This window comes from Macrotis lagotis, chromosome 5 (genome assembly GCF_037893015.1).
Source record: "Macrotis lagotis isolate mMagLag1 chromosome 5, bilby.v1.9.chrom.fasta, whole genome shotgun sequence".
NCBI classification, from domain to species: domain Eukaryota; kingdom Metazoa; phylum Chordata; class Mammalia; order Peramelemorphia; family Peramelidae; genus Macrotis; species Macrotis lagotis.
In genome coordinates this window covers 70,554,572-70,576,507 of record NC_133662.1, presented here as the reverse complement: position 1 = coordinate 70,576,507, position 21,936 = coordinate 70,554,572, and the positions used below count along the sequence as shown (strand labels likewise).

The 21,936-nt window shown below is 32.9% G+C and overlaps 1 protein-coding gene across 2 annotated transcripts in view; it reads right to left on the bottom strand.

The window, feature by feature from the left end:
- Window positions 1-918: 918 nt before the first annotated feature.
- TTK (TTK protein kinase) overlaps window positions 919-21,936 on the bottom strand; it is a 44,943-nt gene continuing 23,925 nt past the window's right edge. For both annotated transcript variants that reach the window (XM_074237384.1, XM_074237383.1), the window contains exons 11-22: window positions 20,265-20,416; window positions 18,993-19,132; window positions 16,336-16,456; window positions 15,324-15,416; window positions 11,037-11,194; window positions 10,797-10,948; window positions 8,368-8,492; window positions 7,917-7,997; window positions 6,952-7,128; window positions 5,316-5,406; window positions 4,805-4,902; window positions 919-2,882 (exon numbers count right to left, since the gene is read on the bottom strand). In XM_074237384.1, coding sequence (XP_074093485.1) covers window positions 2,796-2,882; window positions 4,805-4,902; window positions 5,316-5,406; window positions 6,952-7,128; window positions 7,917-7,997; window positions 8,368-8,492; window positions 10,797-10,948; window positions 11,037-11,194; window positions 15,324-15,416; window positions 16,336-16,456; window positions 18,993-19,132; window positions 20,265-20,416 — 1,475 coding nt within the window. In that variant the 3' untranslated portion in view covers window positions 919-2,795. The remainder of the gene's footprint in view (window positions 2,883-4,804; window positions 4,903-5,315; window positions 5,407-6,951; window positions 7,129-7,916; window positions 7,998-8,367; window positions 8,493-10,796; window positions 10,949-11,036; window positions 11,195-15,323; window positions 15,417-16,335; window positions 16,457-18,992; window positions 19,133-20,264; window positions 20,417-21,936) is intronic.

Here is a 21,936-nt window from a genome sequence, read left to right as displayed (position 1 = left end):
TAAATCAGATAACTCTTTCAAAGTTACAATACTCTTTTGAAGTAGGCTATTTGAAAATATCTGGTAGCCTTCAACACCCATTCAATTAGTCATGTTTTTGCATATCTTGATTCCAAATTACACAAGGTCTTATTACTCAATTGTCACGTGATCAACAAGCAAAGCTCCCCTAAGGCTGAGATTGCAACCCATGGAGGTTGTGTTTAACTGTGCTGTACAGCATATATTGTGGGAACTTAAATATTTGGTGAGGAAAAAAAATACACCTGTACACAGGTCAAAATATTAAATTGTTGCCTTAGTCATTATTCAATAAACTTAATGAAGGTAAATATAACTTATTGGGAAATTTAGGTCAATCACATTCAATAATTTATGTCAAGTCCTATAAAATCTATTTAGGAACATATTCAATGGTCGGCTTTTTAACCTGGTAGAAATAGCCTTTTAGACCAAACATGTATCAATTCTAAGATCTAAAAGCTAAGTTATATTATAAACAACAGTTAACCCCAAACTGAAATGCAAAATACTTTGAGGAAAGAGGAAAAGCTATAATCTTAATATGTGAAGCCATAAGGGAAAACTAGAGAATTAAAGATCTGCAGCTTTATGAATATGTTGCTGAGATTTCCTGCACTCACATGACAAATTATCAATGGCAGCTAAATAATTTTAAAAAGCCTTCTCAAAAGTAATTACTATTTCTCTGTCCTTTCTCTATTTAAAACTCATGTATACTACAGACTTGAGTACATCTAAATCTATGTGCTATTCAGAAAAATATGTTCTGAGAAATACTCAAAGAATGGCAGCTGTGCTATTAACTAATTCCCTGACATGGATCTATGGAGATCATTTTAAAAAATATTTGCCTAGTTGGTAGAAATAGCATGCAATGCATATTTAACTTGAGTGTTGTTTTTTTTTTAGGTTTTTGCAAGGCAAATGGGGTTAAGTGGCTTTCCCAAGGCCACACAGCTAGGTAATTATTAAGTGTCTGAGGCCGGATTTGAACCCAGGCACTCCTGACTCCAAGGCCGGTGTTTTATCCACTACACCACCTAACCGTCCCTCAATTTGAGTTTTTATCAAGCAGCAACACCCTTCCAGATCAATGGGTATATTTGATAAAAGAGTTGTAGAATTATAGGACAGCTTATGATACTCGTGGTTTTTTTGTTTTTAATCTAATTAAGTTTAGGTCAAGATTAATTACAAGAAAAAAAGAAATGCATAGATTAGGCCAATATAATCTTAAATTCCCATACTTCAAGCAAAAAAGGTAAATTTTTTTTTTTTGGTAAGGCAAATGGGGTTAAGTGGCTTGCCCAAGGTCACACAGCTAGGTAATTATTAAGTGTCTGAGACCAGATTTGAACCCAGGTACTCCTGACTCCAAGGCTGGTGCTTTATCCACTACGCCACCTAGCCGCCCCCAAAAAGGTAAATTTTTAAAAATATTTAGCAATTGCTAAATTTTCACATGATGGATTTATTTTAGGATTATTTTCCCCCACAAGGGAATCCATTTCTAAGTACATGTGAGGTACAAACTCGGAACCACTGAACCATAGGGAAAACATTAAAAGATAACCCTGGAAATTTCAGCTGAACACTAATTCATATTTATAAATCAGTTATGAACCAATAATGGTTTCTTAATATCCCACTGAAAAGCAATGACATCCTTACATTCTTACAGTAGTACTCACAATGTGATTCTGGAGCAATATGACAACTGGGTATTAAAGAGTTTAGTATAATAATCTAGATGAGAAATTAAAGATCTTAAAGTTACAAGCTGAGTATGAAAGGGCACGAGTGTCTCCTGAGATAAAGTCCAAATTACCATTACCTCAGGGCAGCTAGATGCTGCAGTGGATAGAACACTGGCCCTGAAGTCAGGAGGACCTGAGTTCAAATATGGCCTCAGACACTTAATAATTACCTAGCTTTGCAAGTCACTTAACTCCATTGCCTTGCCAAAAAAAAAAAAAAAAAAAAAGAAAAGAAAAAAGAAAAGATTAAAATAAAATAAAGATTATCACTACCTCTGACCATATTATTTGAACACTACTTGCAACTTATTTTTAACTTAGGAGCCCAGAGTTGAAATGACCCTTAAGAGTCTTCATTCAACACACACACACACACACACACACACACCCTTTTGTAGATATATTATATACGTGTGTGTGTATATGTGTATATATATATATAAATACATGCATATATTTATATATATATATACCATGCATTTACAAGTTTTAAGTATGTTTACTTTACCCAAGAATTTAAGATCTTTTAAGTTATTATTTTCCCAACTTAATAGCAACTTTATTATTCAACAAAGAATATTTTTGCTTTTGTTTAAAGGGGGGGAAAAATCACTTCACAATTGTTAAAACATTCTTTATACATAGCAAAAATCTATTTACATAATTCTTCAAACGTTTTCTGACATTCTGACTCTAAGTTCCCAAACACTAACAACTCCAGGTGTGAAATGACAGAAGACAATTTAGATTTACAAATAAAGACCAAAAACTTCTACAATATTATATACATATATACAATGCACACACATATACAGATAAGAGGCTGTTACTTTAACAAGTTTCTGTTCTTCACAGACTATTTCAGCTGACAATCACAATTCAATTTGAGGAATAACTTATTAGACTACAAGAGATTTCAAAAAGAACCAAAAGCAAGACATACACAATATATCTACAGGAAATGACAGGTTATAAATATATATATATATATATATATAACTCAGAAGATGCATATCATTTCTTTTTCCATTTTTGATCACATGGTTTAGAAAAAGAAGAGGAATCTTGGCTTTCACCACTGCTGTACTGTTCATATAAAGTCTGAAACAAAAATACACACAGAATGAAATAAGTACAAATCTTTACATGTCAAACAAGAAATTTTTTTTTATGGAACTTTATATTTCACTCCAAATTCTTATTTTATGAAGTACTTTCTGGCACTTTATAGCTAACTTTAAAAAGTATTTGAGAGAACCAAGTTTACATATGTGTCAAGAGGAATTTTTTAAAAGAAATAGAAAAATATGCTTCTTGGCCTCATAATAATAATTATACAAATTTCTGCATTATCTATATTATGTTATCAATTATATTAACTAGTAATAGTGAAAAGAGGTTAAAAAAAGTACATTTTTTAGACTTTTACAATATATAAGGTCCTTTTAAGAATCTGACACATTCATTGGACATAGTGTTCTAAAAGTTTTAATGCAGTTTAAGCTATTAAAGCTTAAAACCTGCACTAAACTTTTGGAATACTTGATAAAAACTGTAAATTAAACTAACTGTGCCTATGCCCCAATGATCTTTTCTGGGCTCTCTCCTCCTCTACATTTTCTCGCTTGGTGATCTCACCAATTATCAGAAGCTTCTCCTGTGCTTTAATCTTGAACTACTTGGACATTTCAACATCATGGCCTCATCTCAAATTCAGAAAAACTCATTATCTATCCCAAATTTCCCAATTTCTATTGAGGATACCACATTCTTCCAGTCATTTAGGTTTACAAATGTGGCATTTCCTTGATTCCTCACTTACCCTCATGATACATAACCAATCATTTGCCAACTCTTACCCTATTTTCATATCTCATATCCATTCCTTTCACATTACTCACACAGCTGCATTTCTTTGTGTTAAAACCCAGAGATAGGATTTTGGGCACTAGTTGCAGCACTGCAATTTATTTATAAACTATAAAAAAAGGCCTTACGGGGTTTCAGTCCATTCTGTTGGTTTTTAATGTCTATTATTTCTTCAACATGGGTATTCCTTGAACCAATGCAATCACAGAACCTAGTTAAACTTTAGTAAACAATCATTAAATGTTGTTTCAGCTGCTGCATCATATCATTGAGGTCAATTTGGTGACTAGCTTCTATGAACTTAATCAGTCTGGCACTTGGGCAGTATACATACAGCCCCATCAAAGCCTCTCTCTGTTGCAATTATATTGTTGGCAAAGGCTTTGAGAGCTCAGAATCACCAGACAACCAGGATGAAGCAGTAGGAAAAAAATCTTAGGAAAGGCTAATTAATTAATGTGAAAAGAAATTAATGTGAAAGAAACAGGAATCAATGCCTAGAAGGTAGTCCAGTTTATGGATATTGCTTGGTTCTTAATTTAAATTCCAGGTAGAAAAATCCAAGTTCAGAAGTCATGCTTTGCCTAAAAATAGCCTTTAATGTGCTTTAAGAGCACATTTGATTTACACACACACACACACACACACACACGAGACCTAACTAAGAGTTTGTAAAGGTAGATTCTCACCATATGTTCATTCCAACTTATAACTAAACAAAGTGGTTCTAAGTGCAACTCTAAAGAAGAATATTTATAGTACTTCAAGAATTACAAATTATCCCTTTAGTCAAATAACTACATGCTTCTCAACATAGTAAATGCTAAAGAGCTTTCAAGGTGGAAAGGATATCATATTAGAGATGAGTTAGGTTAGTTAAAAGTCAGGTGCCTTGTCCAAGGTCAAAGTACAAGTATAACTGGAATTAGAATCTAGCAATGTCTTTTACCTTCTTGTTCCCTGTCCTTTCTACTATACCATGTTGTTTCTCTATTTAAATATAGAAATACATTAGATTATACAAAAAGCTTGAAGAGACTTGAAGAGAAATTGGTACAAAAATTCTTTGTACTATCTATTCTTTTTTAGCTTTTTGATTCGATAAGCTCTAATAATTGATGATAATTTATGACAATGATTTTAATAATACTCACTCTGGCAGTTTTCAAAATGGAGTTAGGAGAATTCAGGCCAACAAGCTGGCCAAGAACGTGTTTCATTTCCTCTGTGGTTCCCTTAACCAAATGACTACCTGTAAAAGTTATTACACATCATTTAAACTTAGTATCTAATAATGTAAATAAGAAAAAACAACAAACATCAATAGGAATCTATTTCTTACCAACAGCATAGTAACTAAGATTCTAGTTGCCTTAGCAGACTGGTCAGGTAGTGAAAATGAGAATATTAAGTGCTATACTGTCATCTCTCAGATGTTAAAAGAAGGAGAATGGTTGGGTTCTTTATGTAGGATTTATTGAAAAGTTCAAATATAATAAGGTATGAAGAGATAATCTTCATTGATGAAGAGTAGCTAAAATGATGAAATAATAGACTAAGGTATTCAAACAAATTATGTAGAAGGCAGGCTAGGGAAAATGGCAAGCTATTCATTTTTACAGAAGTATGTTTAGAATCACTTGGTATTAATGTAAATTGTATTACCTGGTTGTGCCTGAGTTTGAATCTGAACATACGGATGCACCAAGAGTTCAGGAACAGATATTCTCTGTTTAGGGTCCCTTATTAAGCAACACTATTGGGAGGGAGAAAAAGGCAGTATTTTAAAAATAATTATTCTTATATACGGTAGAGTCTATAAATTCACACTAGAAAAAATGACTGATTTGCTTCAGCATTTTGGAAATTGCTTACCTGAACATTACTCACCCTAACTTGTACACCCTGAGCTAAGTACTTTACAAAATCTCACAATATCCTCACAACAGCTCTGGGAAGTAGGTCCCATTTTTATCCCCTTTTTTTCTAGATGACGAAAAGGAAGACGCTAAATGATTTGCCAAAGTTCACACAAGTAGGAATGTATGAGGTCAAATTTGAATTCTTATCTTCCAGACTCCAAGTCTATTGTTCTCTCTTAAAATCCTAGAGATTCAACTAAAGTTAACTAAAACAACAACCAACAGAGTTGCAGGATGTCAAAGGAAATGATAAAAACAAAAATGGAAAGGAAGGGGACTTTTAAATTATACTACAAAGCAGTCATCATCAAAATGATTTGATAATAGTTAAAATATAGGTCAATCAACAGGAGACTAAGTATATACTGTATACAGAATAAATAAAGTAAATACAGTAGTCTAATATTTTGATAAATTCAACGACCCCCAATTCCTGGTAACATCTCATTATCTGACAAAAACTTCTGAAAAACCTGGAAAGTAGTCTAGCAGAAACAGCTAAAGGGCAATGTCTCACACTATATACCAAGATAAGCTCGAAATGAATACTTGACATGAAGACAAAAGGGTGACAGCACAAATTAGAGAACCAAAGTAGAAATCACTTCTATTTAAATTTATGGACAGAAGAGTTTATAAGCAAATCTAGGGAGAGAGAATTGCAGAAACTGGTCAATAATGAGAATATAATATCAGAAAATTTCTGCACAAAATCTATTTAGTTAAAATTAGAAATGAAGCAAATAACTAAGAAAAAATCTTTGTAGCAAGCTTGCTGATAAAAGTCTCATTTTCAGGATGTATCAGAAACTGATTCAAAATTTTAAGAATAGTAATTAATGCCCAACTTGTCAAAGGATATAAAACAGGCAACCTTTCTAAGGAATAAATTTTCAAGCTACCAATAGACATATGAAAAAGGCTACAAATTACCAATTAGAGAAATGTGAATTAAAGCAGCTCTGACGTCATACCCATGAGATTAGCATAACTGATATTTTTTTAAAAAAAGAAATGACAAATGTTAAAAGTTCCAGCTATGGCAAATAAATATTAATGCACTCTAGATGAAGTGATAGTTTCAGCCATTATAATTTGGAACTAGTCCCCAAAAGTTATTAAAATATTCATATCCTTGGACCCAGAAATAACCTTTTTTTTCAGCAGGAGATAAAGATTGAACAATATGGTAAGGAGAGAAAACGATATTTCTTCAGAGATTTATTTTTTAATTCACTGACTCCATTATTAATAACTATGTTATTTCTACAATCTACACATCCTGTTAAATTAGATGACAATGATTCAAATTTCTGTAACCTTTAATAAACATACCTATGTACAAACATATGTAAAAGTAAATGTATTTTAAAACTTACCTTTAGCACATCTTGTAGATCTTTTTCTGCAATTTCAGGAAATTTTATTTCATGATCAGGATCAATTATAGCATGCAACTTAGTGATCTGATTTATTATATGCTGAAATGGAGTCTTCCCATAAGTCATACAGTATAAAATGCATCCTAAGGACCATACATCACTTTTCGGGCTTATCTAAGAAAAAAAATAACACCCCCCCCCAAAAAAAACAAAATCCAACTTAATTGCATTTTTATAGGAGGAAGGAAACAAGTATTTATTAAGTTTCTATGAGTCAGGCATTTTGTTAATTCTCACAACAATCCTGGGAGGGAGGTGCTATTATTACAAAGTAAAATAATTCATTATAGAGTTTGTCAAACCCTTGACAAATTTTCCCCCAAAACATTATTTGGGTTTTGGCTATGACAATCTAATAACTATAAAAATAGAATAAATCAAGAAACTTGCAAATCACAATTTTCTGACCAGATAAAAAGAGAAACCATAAACTCACAAAATCTTAAAGTTGGAAAGGAACACACTTATCTAAACCTCTCATTTTACAGGTTAAAAAAAAATTGAAGGCCTGAGAGGTTATATGTGAGTAGCTCAATGTCACCAAAAAAAGACATACCTTATATTATTTTGCATATAATGTAACCATATTATTATTTAAAGCATTCTTCTTAGGAGAAAACTCCTTAATTCTTGGAAAGGTCAAAATTTAATATTCCTACCATTAAAAGTACTTTTGAATTTGTGGTTATTTTTTTGAATGTTGACTGTTACTGCCCTATTCATAGAATAACAATAATTTTAAAAAAGAAACAAAATAAGAGACCTCTGAAGTAGAAAAAGTAGTTGAAAAAGATCACTAGATAACTCTGTGGTATCAGTTGATTAGAAAGTTCATTTGTTTAATTGCTCAAGTTACAGTGATACTAAATATTTACTGTTAATGTAAATAAATATGATACCACCTTTGATTTGGATTTCCCATTCTCTCTTGAAGAAGACATATCTTTGATGGCTTCTGGTGGCATATAATTAACCGTACCAACCTATTTGTTAAACAACAAAAATCAGAAAAACATGCTTAGTCTTAATTTCATACTATTAAAAAACATTATTGCACAAAACAACAAATAAACAAACAAATAAATAAATAAAAGCAATTCAGGAAAACCAAAGAAAAAAATTCAATTTTTATATTAGACAATATAGTAGCTTGCTAATACAATTTGAAATATTTTCCATAAATAAGTTCAAGTTTCAGGAATCATGGAGAATTGAGAAAACTAGTTACCAAAACATCTAAATTTGAATAGTTTATAAATTAACTCATTTTACTAAATTACTTAATCTTATACAGATAAGTAAATTAATTCTATTCCATGTACTGTGAATAATACTATTTTTTTCTTTACCTACCTGAGAATCTTTAACAATGCTTGTCATATCTGGCTGTATTTGATTTGCAATCCCAAAATCAATTAGCTTTAGCATTCCATCAACTATCAGAAAGTTAGCAGGTTTCAGATCACTATGAACAATGCCTCCAAAATAAAAATTCATTATATAATTAGACAGCACAAATTATGCACATATTAATTCTTTCAACCATTGTTGACACTAGCCTAGATTTTTTCAATGAATCATTTACATATTCTTCATAATTTGCTATTTAACCTAGGCATTATGCCAGACAATTCACGGTACAAAGAATTATAAAACTACCTAGTAGGAACTTCCTGTTCACAAAGAACTCATAATCTATTTGGGAAGACTAGACACATGAAATAATGAAAAAAAAACCATACTATATATAAGCATCTGAACTTAACAAAATATATTATGTAACTGACAGCAGTATATAATATTTATGTTGCTTAGCTAAGTGCAAAAGGTCTTGGAGGGTAAAAATATTTCCTTAACCTCAGAATGACAAAATTTCAAATTTAGAAGACAGTTCAACCCCTCACACTATGTAGATTAAGAAACTGATATAGTAATAATGAAAATAAGAAATGACAGTGTGTTAAGGTTAAGATATTTTACATAAATGACTTATCAGTTTCACAGATGAGGACACAGAAACTCAAATGATTAAGTGACTTGCATTATGGTTCCCATAACTAATTGGATTCCAAATTCACTCAGGTCTTTCTGATTCCAAATCCAACAACAGTTTTTCCACTATACTAAAGCTCAGGGGTCAAAACAAAACATTTTTCTTTTCAATGGAAAAGATTCTTCAGAGAATGTTATATAGTAGTTTTAAGACTGAATAATTGAGGGTGGCTAGGTGGCACAGTAGATAAAGCACTGGTCCTGGAGTCAGGAGTACCTGTGTTCAAATCCGGTCTCAGAGACTTAATTATTACCTAGCTGTGTGGCCTTGGGCAAGCCACTTAACCCCATTTGCCTTGCAAAAAAAAAAAATAAAAATAAAAAAAATTTTAATAATTGAATAGATACAAAAGACTTCATATGGTCACAGCTTGTATAATTATTTTTCTTTCTAATTCCCCATTCATGTTAGCTCTTTATCACTAGTGAATTCTAGTTACTTTCTCATGTGAAAAGATAAGCAAAAATAAACAATTAGTTGCTCAGGCTGATTAATGAGATAATGGCAAAAAAATTGGTAGAAATATTTGAAGTACAAATCTTTACAAAATAAAATTCATGAAGTATTTGGTGGATACTTTTGATTGTAAAAAAGTAACTACAAAAATAAGTTACCTGACCTCTTTGAGTCTCAGGTTGGACTAGATAACTTTTAAGGGCTCTTTTAATTTTGTGACTTTCAAGAAAAATAGGCATTCAGAACACAGCAACACTGGACAAACAATTAGTTGTTATAAAATATTATGGAAGGATTTTGGAATCCAGTTATTAAAAAGTTTGAAGTAGGGGCAGCTAGGTGGTGTAGTGGATAGAGTCCAAATCCGACCCCGGACACTTAATTACCTAGCTGTGTGAACTTGAGCAAGCCAAGCCACTTAACCCCATTATACCTTGCAAAAAAAGTTTAAAATAGAACCCTGCTAAAATGCTGGTTCTAGAAGGGGGACAAGAATTATAATTTTCTACTCTTATAGAGGTAACTTTACCATATGATGTATATAGATGGGAGAAAACAATCTGAAATATAACTCAACTAAGGCAGTATAATTTAAAAGTTCTATTTTTCATTATCTGTCTATCCTCTTCTCAGCTGTTAAGAATGATCTTCCTAAAGCATATATCTGATCACAACAAATCCTATCTCTATTCAGTAAACTTCAGTGACTCCCTATCAATTCAGGATATTAAATATAAAATTCTTTTTGGAATTCAAGTCATTCATAGGTTGGCCCCTTCCTACCTTTTCAGTCTTTTAACACCCCACCCACCCACTCTAAATACTGTCATAGTACAGGGATACTTGTTTCCTTGCAGTCCCTGCTACAAGACTCTTCCACTCCCTATTTATACATTTTCATAGTGCCACACTTAAAATACCTTTTACCTTCCTCCGAGTCCCAACTTTTAGTTTTTCCCACCTTCAACAAGAAACCTTTCCTGATCCTGCTTATTGCCAGTGCTTTCTCACTGCTGAATATCTCCAATTTAAACTGTATCCATCTTGTCTATATTAAAGGTGTTTGTATGTTTTCTTCCCCATTCGATTCTGAGCTCCCTGAGGGCAACAGCTGATTTTACTTTTTTCTGTACAGCCAAGGTTGGAATTACAGTACAAATTGAATAAATTCTTGCTATTTTCATTTCACTTTAGATGAACACATATATATCTGGGGAATTAATATTGTGATGGAGAACAAGGTTACACAGATAAATATCTATTTAAAAATTACCATGTTGGTGAATTGTATGAACTGCTTCCAACATATTTTTCCAATAACTCTTCCGTTCCCATGGATTGATTGTTTTTTTCTTTTTAAGCCAACTGTTAAGATCAATATTTCCACATTCCATCACCATATAGATATGGTGGCCAGTGATTTCACTATTGAAAAAAATTAAGTTACAATGTAATATTATACTAAAATTCAAGTAGTAACTTAGATTTCTCTCAAAGTATATTTTTTCCTTACTAATCATAAAGGCGAATGATCTTATCACTATGTTGTTGTAGTTTACTTAAGAAAGCAATTTCATTCCGATAGCTCTCCATAGTTTGAGAGTCTGCTTCTTCCAAATTCACAAATTTTATAGCATATATCTGCTTTTTTTCACTCAATACTTGAAATACCTGTGAATGAGACACGCAAAAATATACACAAATATCATGTTCTTTTTTATAAATCAGCAAAATTCTACTCCCGTAGCCCTAAGAGAGTCAACTTTTTATTTGAAAGAAATCCTTTTTGGGGGTGTTGCAAGGCAATGGAGTAAAATGACTTGCCCAAGGTCACACAGCTAGGTATTTATTAAGTGTCTGAGATCGTATTTGAACTCAGGTCTTCCTGATTCCAGAGCCAATGCTTTATCCACTGCCCCAGAAAGAAATTCTTAATGGAATACTGAATAAAAAAGAGAACAAAGAATTTATCACAATGGTTATTTTGGCTATAATAGATTGAAAACTTAAATTCCGGTTGTACTATGTCTGAGTGAGACATGGTTGTGAAGATTAAATGAAAGATGAATGAGCTATTATTAAGTCAAAGAACCAAAAATTAGAATTTAGAACTTTAGAACTGGAAAGTAACTCTGAGACAGATGATCTAGTTTGCTTTCTGATTTTATAGAAGAGGAAACTGAGACCCAAAGAGGTTAAAAACTTATACAACATTCTTTCCAGGACTCCATACCATCTAGCAGATAAGTGACACAGATGAGAGAATCAACACTTGAGTAATTTAAGAGCTCAGTTTAAACCTTGCAAACATGATTAACACAAACACTTAAAACAATTCAATATCAGAACCCATATTGCAATTTGTTTTGCCTTACTGTGAGTTTATGCCAATTCAAGAAGCACAAAACATTTTGAAATCTATTTTGTGTAGAAGATACCAGAAACATTAGTTCAGCAGGGATTTTCAGCACTGATCAGAAGTGCTTTTTAAAACTCATCCTGATTCTCTATTAATATTCTCTACTAGACTTTATTCAGTTCAATTCCCTTCCTTCTCAGTAGATGCCTTTGATAGACAAAGACTAAGCTCTTCTAATGCGTTCCCTCAATTCCTACTCTTCATCTCAAAAAATTCCTTCCCCCATCTCTTGATGAACTTCCTTTGTCAAGGCTCTGATTTCTCCCTGTCTATTTAATCTTTTCCTGCTCCTAACAGATCTTTTCCCTCCTCCATTAATCATATCTTCCTTTTCCCATGTCTTCTACCTCTCTCTTCAATCCATCAACTTGTTTAGGTGGACCCTATGTTAAAAACAAAACCAACAAAAAAAAATCCTTAGTATCTCACTCTCACATCCCATTTCACTGCCAAACTGCTGAGAGTAGTAGTCCACATTCATTGTCTCTTTATACCTCTCTGTTGTATTGACTCTTGCTTCTTGAATTTCACCAGAGATCTTCTCATTATCAAATTCAATACCCTTTCTCAGTTATTTTCCATGACCTCTCTGTGTGGCATATGGGTATTACTAATATATACTCCTTAAGTGACTGTGCTTTCTTGTCTTTTTAAGACTGACATATTTCACATAGCAAACGGAATCAAATTTATAAAAAAAAAAGTCATTCCTCAATTGATGAATGGTCAAAGGCAATTCTCAAAGAAATCAAAGCTCTCTATAATTATATGAAAAATTGTTCTAAATCATTGTTGATTAGAGAAATGCAAAATGAAGCACCTCTGAGTTACTACCGCTTAGATTGGCCAATATGACTAGAAAGGATAATTATCAGTGTTGGAGGGAATGTGAGAAATCTGGGACACTAATGTATTGTTGGTGGAGTTGTGAACTGATCCAATCTTTCTGAAGAGCAATTTGTAATTAAGCCCATAGGACAATACCTTTGATCTAGCAATACCACTACTAGTTCTGTATCCCAGAAAGATCACAAAAAAAGGTAAAAAACCCACATGGACAAAATATATATATATATAGGAGCTCTTTTCAAAGTGGCAAAGAACTGAAAAATGAGGGGATGTCCATCAATTACAGAATGGCTGGAAAAAATGTGGTATATAAATGTGATGAAACACTATTGTTCTTTAAGAAATCATTGGAGTTCCATGGAACTTCAGAATAGCCTGGAAAGACACATGAACTGATGCTAAGTGAAGTGAGCAGAATCAGAACAACATTGTACACCCTAACAGCAATACTGGGTGATGATCAACTCTGATGGACTTGACCATTTCAGCAATACAATAATCCAAGACAATGCTAAGACTTGTGATGGAAAATACCATCTCTGTAAAATAGCCAGAGAAGGAATTATGGAGTTTAAAAGCAGACCAAAGCTTACTATTTTCAATTTTTAAAAGTTGTCTTATGTATTATGTTTTCTTTTCTAATTTTTCCCCCATTTTGATTTGATTCTTCTTTCAAAACGTGATAAATAGGATCTATGTTTATAATGGTTTTTTATTTATACAGATAGATATCTAAATATTAGATTGCTTTCTTTGGGGGGGGAAGGGGGAGGGAAGGGAGAAAAAATATGAAACTCAAAACTTTGCAAAAAAAATTCTTGTAATTGGGAAAATAATATCCCCCCCCCAAAGCTACTCCCCTGCAACAGGAAATCTTATCTTCTTCACTTATTTTATGTTTATTATATATATATACACTTATCTCCCTCAAACAGAATGTAAATTCCTGAAGAGCATCCAGTCAGGCAACAAACATTTATCACGTGCTTATAGGAGGGAAGGGGAAGAGAAAGAAATATGAATAAAGACAGTAACTGTCCCTTGCCCTCAAGGAACTCACATTCCAATGGGTGAGACAACATGCAAACAACCATGTGATACACAAGATATAGAGTAGATGAAGGGCAATTTCATGGCAAAGGCACCAGCAGAAGATGAAACTAAGAAAGACCTTTGGTCTTTGTATTTCGAGTGCAAGCTCTGCTTGCACATAACAGGAATTTAGTAAAAGCTTGTTGACAGTCACAGTGCCTGAAATACTACCACTAAGAGATTCAGTTATTTTTCACTTATTCCTCTAAAATGTAACTCTGTTTATTTTGGTCACTTAAACATCAATATGAATTAATGTAATAGATTGCCTTTACCCTAAAACCTAATTTAAGAACATCTGCATTAAAGTGATGAAAACTTTGACATGAAGTTAATGAACAAGTCTGGCTTAAAAGGATAGTCAGACAGGCAAAGAAAAAAAAGCAGGAGGTTATCTGGACAAAACTTTGAAAATCTGGCAATGCAGTGTTCAATAGACTTCTTGAAAAATTTTACAAAATCGAAATTACAGATACCTAATGATTTATTAAGTCCTAGGAATTTTTCTTAATGCAAAAGACAATTTATAATGCAAATATTTATTTACTCCCCCAAATCCAGTCATTCTTTTATAAAATAGGAGCGCATTAGGTTTTTCTCTAAGACACTTTGCAAATCTAATTTTATGATTCTAGTTAATTTCTTAATGTAATATTATGTATAAAAAGCTTTTGAACATTTTTAGAAGACGTAAAGGAACTCAAATTAATTATGTCCAGATTTGGAATTGTCTCTATATATGTTGAACTGAGTTTTATATCTTTAATTCAGATCTAAATTACTGTAAAATTCTCACAGGTTAAATTCTGGCAGCATTCTATATAGGTGTGCCTTTTCTTTTTACACACTGAATTAAATGCAACATATATATTTTTATATGTAAATATAAGTTATGGTGCTAGGCATTCACAAATTGAAAAGAAAATTGTCTACACTCTAGGAGTTTATAATACCCAGAGATATAATACAGTATAAGGAAAATTAGGAACTGTGATGATCAAGAAAGGCTTCTGAGCACTGAATAAATTCAAGAGTTGGAAGGAAGAGATTCTTGGGCAGAGGAGATGCTGGAAGGGGGAGAGGAAAAAGTAATGAACCTGGGATCCAGGGCCTTGGATTCCAAATGCAGAGCTCCTTCTACTGTATATCACATGATCTCCCAGTCATATGCAGTATCAAAAACAATGAAATACTTGTACCTTATTTTAAATTATAACATTTGGCAACTAATCTAGTAAGAATTGTTATAGCCCATCTATTGTTATCAGGTTATTTATGTCTTGCATTATTTTTAGATTTAAAATTTCTATCTTAACTTTCTCCAAATCAATTGTGGGTGCCTTCAGGAAATGGATCATAGCTTGTTGTAAGAGAAAATATCAACCTTAGGGGCTTACTAAATATGAATTAATTTAGGTACACATAAAATTTATTACTTACCTTACTTGAACCTCCACTTCCTATCTGCTTTAATATGGAATAAATTCTTCCCTTAACTGAAATGTATTCATTTGAAGAAAATGAAGCTGAAATCTGAAGAAAAGGAAAATTCAAGGAGTAATATACCTTCTAAGAAGCCATATTCACTCAATAAAACAGAAACTATTTTATGGCAGCATATTATATTTTGTAAATATGACTCTTTTGCTTAAGACTTTTTTAACACCTTCAAAAAAGGAACCAAACCAAATTTCTAAAATCCTTCCATCTCTAAAACTTCTAAGTCTCTAAAAATCATCAGATTAAAAACTCTGCACTAAAGATTGATAGATTAACTATGATTTTTTTTTTTTAAACCAGAGCTGATTTCACCAATGTGGGGGAACTGCTAGAGAAGAAACTTCTACCATAGCTATCAGGCACCTGCTATTAAATGTATAGTTTAAATAAGTTATTGGAGCACTGAGAGATTGGAGGACTTGTACAGGGTCACATAAATCAGCATAGATAGGTATATAGATAGATAGATATCAGGGGCAGGACTCAAACCCAGGTCTTCCTGACTCCAATTCCAGCCATCCACTAAATCTCATAAAATGATATTTAAGTAGTTTGTTTTATCTAGCTATGTATTTTTAAAACAGATCAAAATATGAAGTAAAAACTAGAATCAATAAAACAATTATTATTTTAAACTTTAGGCACATATGAATTTCAAATTGGAAGAACTTGAAACTCAAAACCAGAACAGATAAAAGTAATGATTGCTTCATTTCCAGATGTATTCAAGTTATGATTAGATTAGATTACTATCAAAAGTGATTCCTATATTGGGAAAGTTAGACTAGATGAAGTCTCTGTATTTTCCTCCCACTCTTAAAATTCTATGGAAAAAATGTTTAAGTTGTTATCACAAGAGGAAGGGAAGAAAGAGAACATGAATTTATTTAGTGTCAGGCATTTATGTTAAGTGTGTTGCAAATAACATCTCATTAAATTAAATACATTATACCTGAAAGCTTTGAAACGGAGTAACTGGTGTTTGCTGCTGCTGCAAGTAGGAAGGTTGGCTATAAGGAGTAGAAAATTGATGTCCCAGTGGAAAGTCATTGTTTACAACTGGAGTTCTAAAACTAGATCATAAATCATATTACTAAAATTATTAACATTTTACATATAGTTTTTAGTTTTCTATACAAAAAAAGTTTTACTTATAACTTTTACTAGAAAAGGTAGTATAATTCCAAACAATGTCATCTGAATTGAATTTTATTATTTTGTTGATTATTTGAATAAAGTATTTATCTAGTTAAATATGTGCTATAGTTCCTGGTATGCTTGTCCTTGATGGCAAAACAAATATCTAAAAATATCTCTGATATCAAATTTTTATAATATTGAACAGGCAATCACAATTATGTGAAAATCAGATTTATTACAAGAAAAATGAACATGTATCTTATGTGATTTTGCTATCTCTTATACTTTATTTTTCTTCCTTAAGGATATGATTTCTCTCTCATCACATTCAACTAAGATCAATGAATGCTATGGAAACAATATAAGACTAACAGACTGCCTTCTGTGGGGGGGTAGGCGGAGGGAAGCAAAAATAGGGGAAAAATTATAAAACCCAAAATAAATAAAATCTTTCTTTAAAAAAAAGAAAGATGAACACACATGTGGAACCGAGTTTATAATGCTTACAAAAGTTTGCATATTTATGACAGTATAACAAAAAGAGAAAACAGGAAAGAGCATGACACTAGAGGAGAAAAATGCAGTAAAGGTGGGAAAAGGACAAAACCCTTCCAAAATGGGAGGAGCAAAACAATGCTAAAAGCAGCATTCTTTTCCCTTGGAAACCAACAGACTATGCTTATCTGCAAAGGATTCCAGCAGCACAAGCATCTTCCCAAACTGTCATAGGCTGACTGGTACCTGTCTTGCCTCCCAAGGATACACATGAAGTCTAACTTGGGGTGAAAATATCAAATTATGTCCATTGTGGGGGTGGAGGGGGAGGAAAAGGGAGGGAGAGAAAAGGGGAGCTTGACACCCAAGACACATTAAGAATATCCTGTATGCTCTGAGGTCAGTGTTTCAAAAAGTACGGCAACTCAAAAAACAAGTTTAGGGGACACCTTAAGATTCCTTAACTCTACCAATTAAGATATCTACCAACAGAGGTTCTTTTATAAAGGCTTAAGGGCAGCTAGGTGGCGCAGTGGATAGAGCACCGGCCCTGGAGTCAGGAGTACCTGGGTTCAAATCCAGTCTCAGACACTTAATAATTACCTAGCTGTGTGGCCTTGGGCAAGCCACTTAACCCCATTTGCCTTGTACTGGAAAAAAAGACTTAGGCTTAGGAAAGAGCTAAAAAGGTGATTTACTACCTTTCAGTAGGTATTTTCTGTTTCAGTATCCTACTACTATTAGCATTTTAGGAAATATTCCTAAGGCAAGTTATTTCATCAGTTTGACTGATAATATCACATACAATATTACTGACCACAGGATTATGACAGTAGATGTGCTTAGAAATTTCACATAGAAACATGGGCAGATGCATATTAAATCCATAAGAGGGATAAATTGGATGGTTCCTGATTATAATTCCAACACTGAAGTACCATGATTCTATATTTAAACTACTTCACAAGTATAATCAGTTACAGTGACACACAATGGAAACCAGAGGGCACTCAATCTATTCCCAAAGCATGCTTTTTAAAAAGCATGACTGGATTTACCAGTTTTTGTGTTGTTAGATGTCTTCATGCCACACCCTCCAATAATTAATGTAGTTTCTTTGTTCATTTTCTTTGAAAAAAATCAACAGATTTCCCTAAGTCCTATAAATTATATTCTTCTGTAGGCCATCAACTCAAGTCATGACTGTCCCCCAAAATCAGTAATATGATTTAACAAATGACATTTACATACACCTCTTTTAAAATCTACAAGCTTTACAAAAATTTTCTTATTTGAGTGATAACCCTGTGAAACAATATCACAAAATTCACATTTTAAAAATGAGAAACTTAAGGTTCAGAGAGGTTACGTTATTCAACAAAGGTAACAGACTTAAATAAATGATAAAGGCAAAATTTAAACCTAGGTTTCCCTGACACAATGACTAGACCTCTATATACTATACCCCATTCTTCCTCTTCACCCACACCCAGATATTATCTTTTTCCATTTAGAGTGTCACTATTATGATGAGTATTATGAAGAACCAACACTTTATTTATTTTAATTATAAACAATTTGAAAACAGAAAATCGGGTATTTTTCTATTTTAAATAACTGATACAATACTAAACACTCAGAACATATTCAAATTGAACCACCTATGTAGTACTTGTTCCTCTTTCCCATTTCTCAGTTGTCCTTTCCCTCAACATTAATAAAATTTTTTTCCTTCCGATTTTGAGTTCTTGGCTTTGCTTTAGGTGAATGAAAAATAATCAAGAATTGTTTTGAAAAAAAATTATAAAAGTTCTCCATCCTTGCTTCCACTAATACTTTATGAGGGAAAAAAAAGGTCCAGTCATATCCATTTATCATGAAGTTTTACACCCTTATAGGCTTTCATACAGATTTTAAGAAAAAAACTGAGATGAAAACTCACTAAAGAATAGCTATAAAAGAAAAAGGATTTACCAGGCCATGTAGTCATTTAAAGTGCTGCTGCTGCTGGGAGTGTTACACGCAAATTTGTTATCAATTCTCTTGGAAGCTGTAATTGGTGAAGATTGTTTTGAAACAGTTAAGCCAGGTTGTTCAAAACTGGAATGCTTTTGCTAAACCAAAAACGAAAAAGTTGAAATTTAAATGATATTTACATTCAACCATTTTTATTAAATTTGATACATAATCATAATAAAAAATAGATAAAAAAGAAAAAATTCTGAAGCAAAACTAGATATATAATATATAGATACATCTAAATATACATAATACACATGCAGTCCCCTAACAGTTAGTTCAGTCCACTTCTGAAGCCTAATTTTCTGCAATTGCTTTTCATTTGTATCTAACTCTTGGTGATCCCATTTGAGATTTTTTTGGCAAAGATACTAGAGTGGTTTGCCATTTCCTTCTCCAACTCATTTTTTTTTAAAAATTTTTTCAAGGCAATGGGGTTAAGTGGCTTCCCCAAGGCCACACGGCTAGTTAATTAAGTGTCTGAGGTTGGATTTGAAACCAGGTACTCCTGACTCCAAGGCAGGTGCTCTATTCACTGAACCACCTAGCTGCCCCTCCAGTTCATTTTAAAGATGAGGAAAGTGAAATAAGCAAGGTCAAATGACTTATGACTTGACCACGGTAAGAGATTGTGTCTGAGGTCAGATTTTTTTACTCAGAAAGACAAGTCTTCCTGAATCCAGGTCTAGGCCACCTAGCTGCCCCTAATTTTCTATTCTTAACTGTTAAGAATCAAGTGAAGTCTGATTTCCCAGGAATATAAGACTATAACAAAATATTGGAAATTTCTAGTTTTTATACCCTGTTCCTAATGGTCTGTACACTATCTTTATATTTTTGAAGGTTTCCCAAAACACATGACATTAATTATAAAGCAAAAATTCTAACTTCAATATAACTAATAACCTTTCCTTTTTAATTATCAATTTCATTAAGGATAATACTCCAACAAAAGAAATTTCAAGTGGGGCAGCTAGGTGGCATAGTGGATAAAGCACCGGCCTTGGAGTCAGGAATACCTGGGTTCAAATCCGGTCTCAGACACTTAATAATTACCTAGCTGTGTGGCCTTACTTAACCCCATTTGCCTTGCAAAAACCCAAATAAATAAATAAATAAATAAATTCAAGTGCATTGTTATGACATTTTGGAAAAGATATTCTAAATAAAGATTTTTTTCAAAATTACTTAAGAGGAATAATTATGTTCAATGTACAAGAAAGTTACCTCTGGTAAGCCATTCCAATTTGCCTCTGGAATCTGCCACTTATTAGAAGATGTAACAGGATTTTGGTTTAAAGATTCTGATTTGAAATTAGACTGTCGAAGGGTCTGGTTATTTTCTGGTACTTTTGGTTCTTGATAATGCATTTTGCTTTCTGAAAATTGCATTAATATACATTTATTTAAATAATTCCATAATAAAATCTCAACATTAACAAGATGACACCAAAATTACTTCTATTTTGTAGTGATTTCTCTTTCCTATAAAAATCCAAACTGTGCCTTTGGCAGACCATCTTATAAAAGATCAAATATTACTGAAGAGAACATTCTACTTATCATTTTTAATTGAATATTTCCAATTAGTTATTAAAAATTAAATATTTAGCCATCATACTAGTAAAGCAATATAAATCGTTCATTTTTCATTGTTCTTTTTCTGATTTTGACCTGATTGCTATAGAATTCCCTAAGGTAACCCAAAGAGTCCGGCCATTGGGATAAAAACTCCCTCTTTGATAAAAATGGCTGGTATAATTGGAAGTTAGTATGGAAGAAACTTAGATTAGACCAACACCTCACACCCTTTACCAAGATAAGATCCAAATGGTTACAGGACTTAGACATAAAAAACAATACTATAAGCAAATTAGAAGATCAAGGACTAGTTTACCTGTCAGATCTATGGAAAGGGGAGCAGTTTATGACTAAGGAAGAGTTGGAGAACATCACCAAAAACCAATTAGATGATTTCGATTACATTAAATTAAAAAGCTTTTGCACAGATAAAACCAATATAACCAAGATCAAAAGAAATGTAGTAAATTGGGAAACAATCTTTACAACTAATGATTCTGACAAAGGACTCATTTCTAAAATATACAGAGAAAAAAGCCATTCCCCAATTCACAAATGGTCAAAGGATATGCAAAGGCAATTTACTGATGAGGAGATCAAAGTAATCTATAGCCATATGAAAAAATGCTCTAAATCATTATTAGAGAAATGCAAATTAAAGCTTCTCTGAGATACCACCTCACACCTCTCAAATTGGCCAATATGACCAGGAAAGATAATGATTAATGTTGGAAGGGATGTGGGAAATCTGGGACACTACTACACTGTTGGTGGAGCTGTGAACTCATTCAACCCTTCTGGAGAGCTATTTGGAACTATGCCCAGGGGCGGCTGGGTGGCTAGTGGATAAAGCACTGGCCTTGGAGTCAGGAGTACCTGGGTTCAAATCCGTCTCAGACACTTAATAATTACCTAGCTGTGTGGCCTTGGGCAAGCCACTTAACCCCATTTGCCTTGCAAAAACCTTAAAAAAAAAAAAAAAAGGAACTATGCCCAAAGGGCAACAAAAATGTGCATACCCTTTGACCCAGCAATACCACTAATACTGGGTCTATACCCTGAAGAGATGAAGAAAAAGGGTAAAAACATTACTTGTACAAAAATATTTATGGCAGCCCTGTTTGTGGTGGCAAAGAATTGGAAATCAAGTAAATGTCCTTCAATTGGGGAATGGCTTAGCAAACTGTGGTATATGTATGTCATGGAACACTATTGTTCTATTAGAAACCAGGAGGGATGGGATTTCAGGGAAGCCTGGAGGGATCTGCATGAACTGATGCTGAGTGAGATGAGCAGAACCAAAAAAACACTGTACATC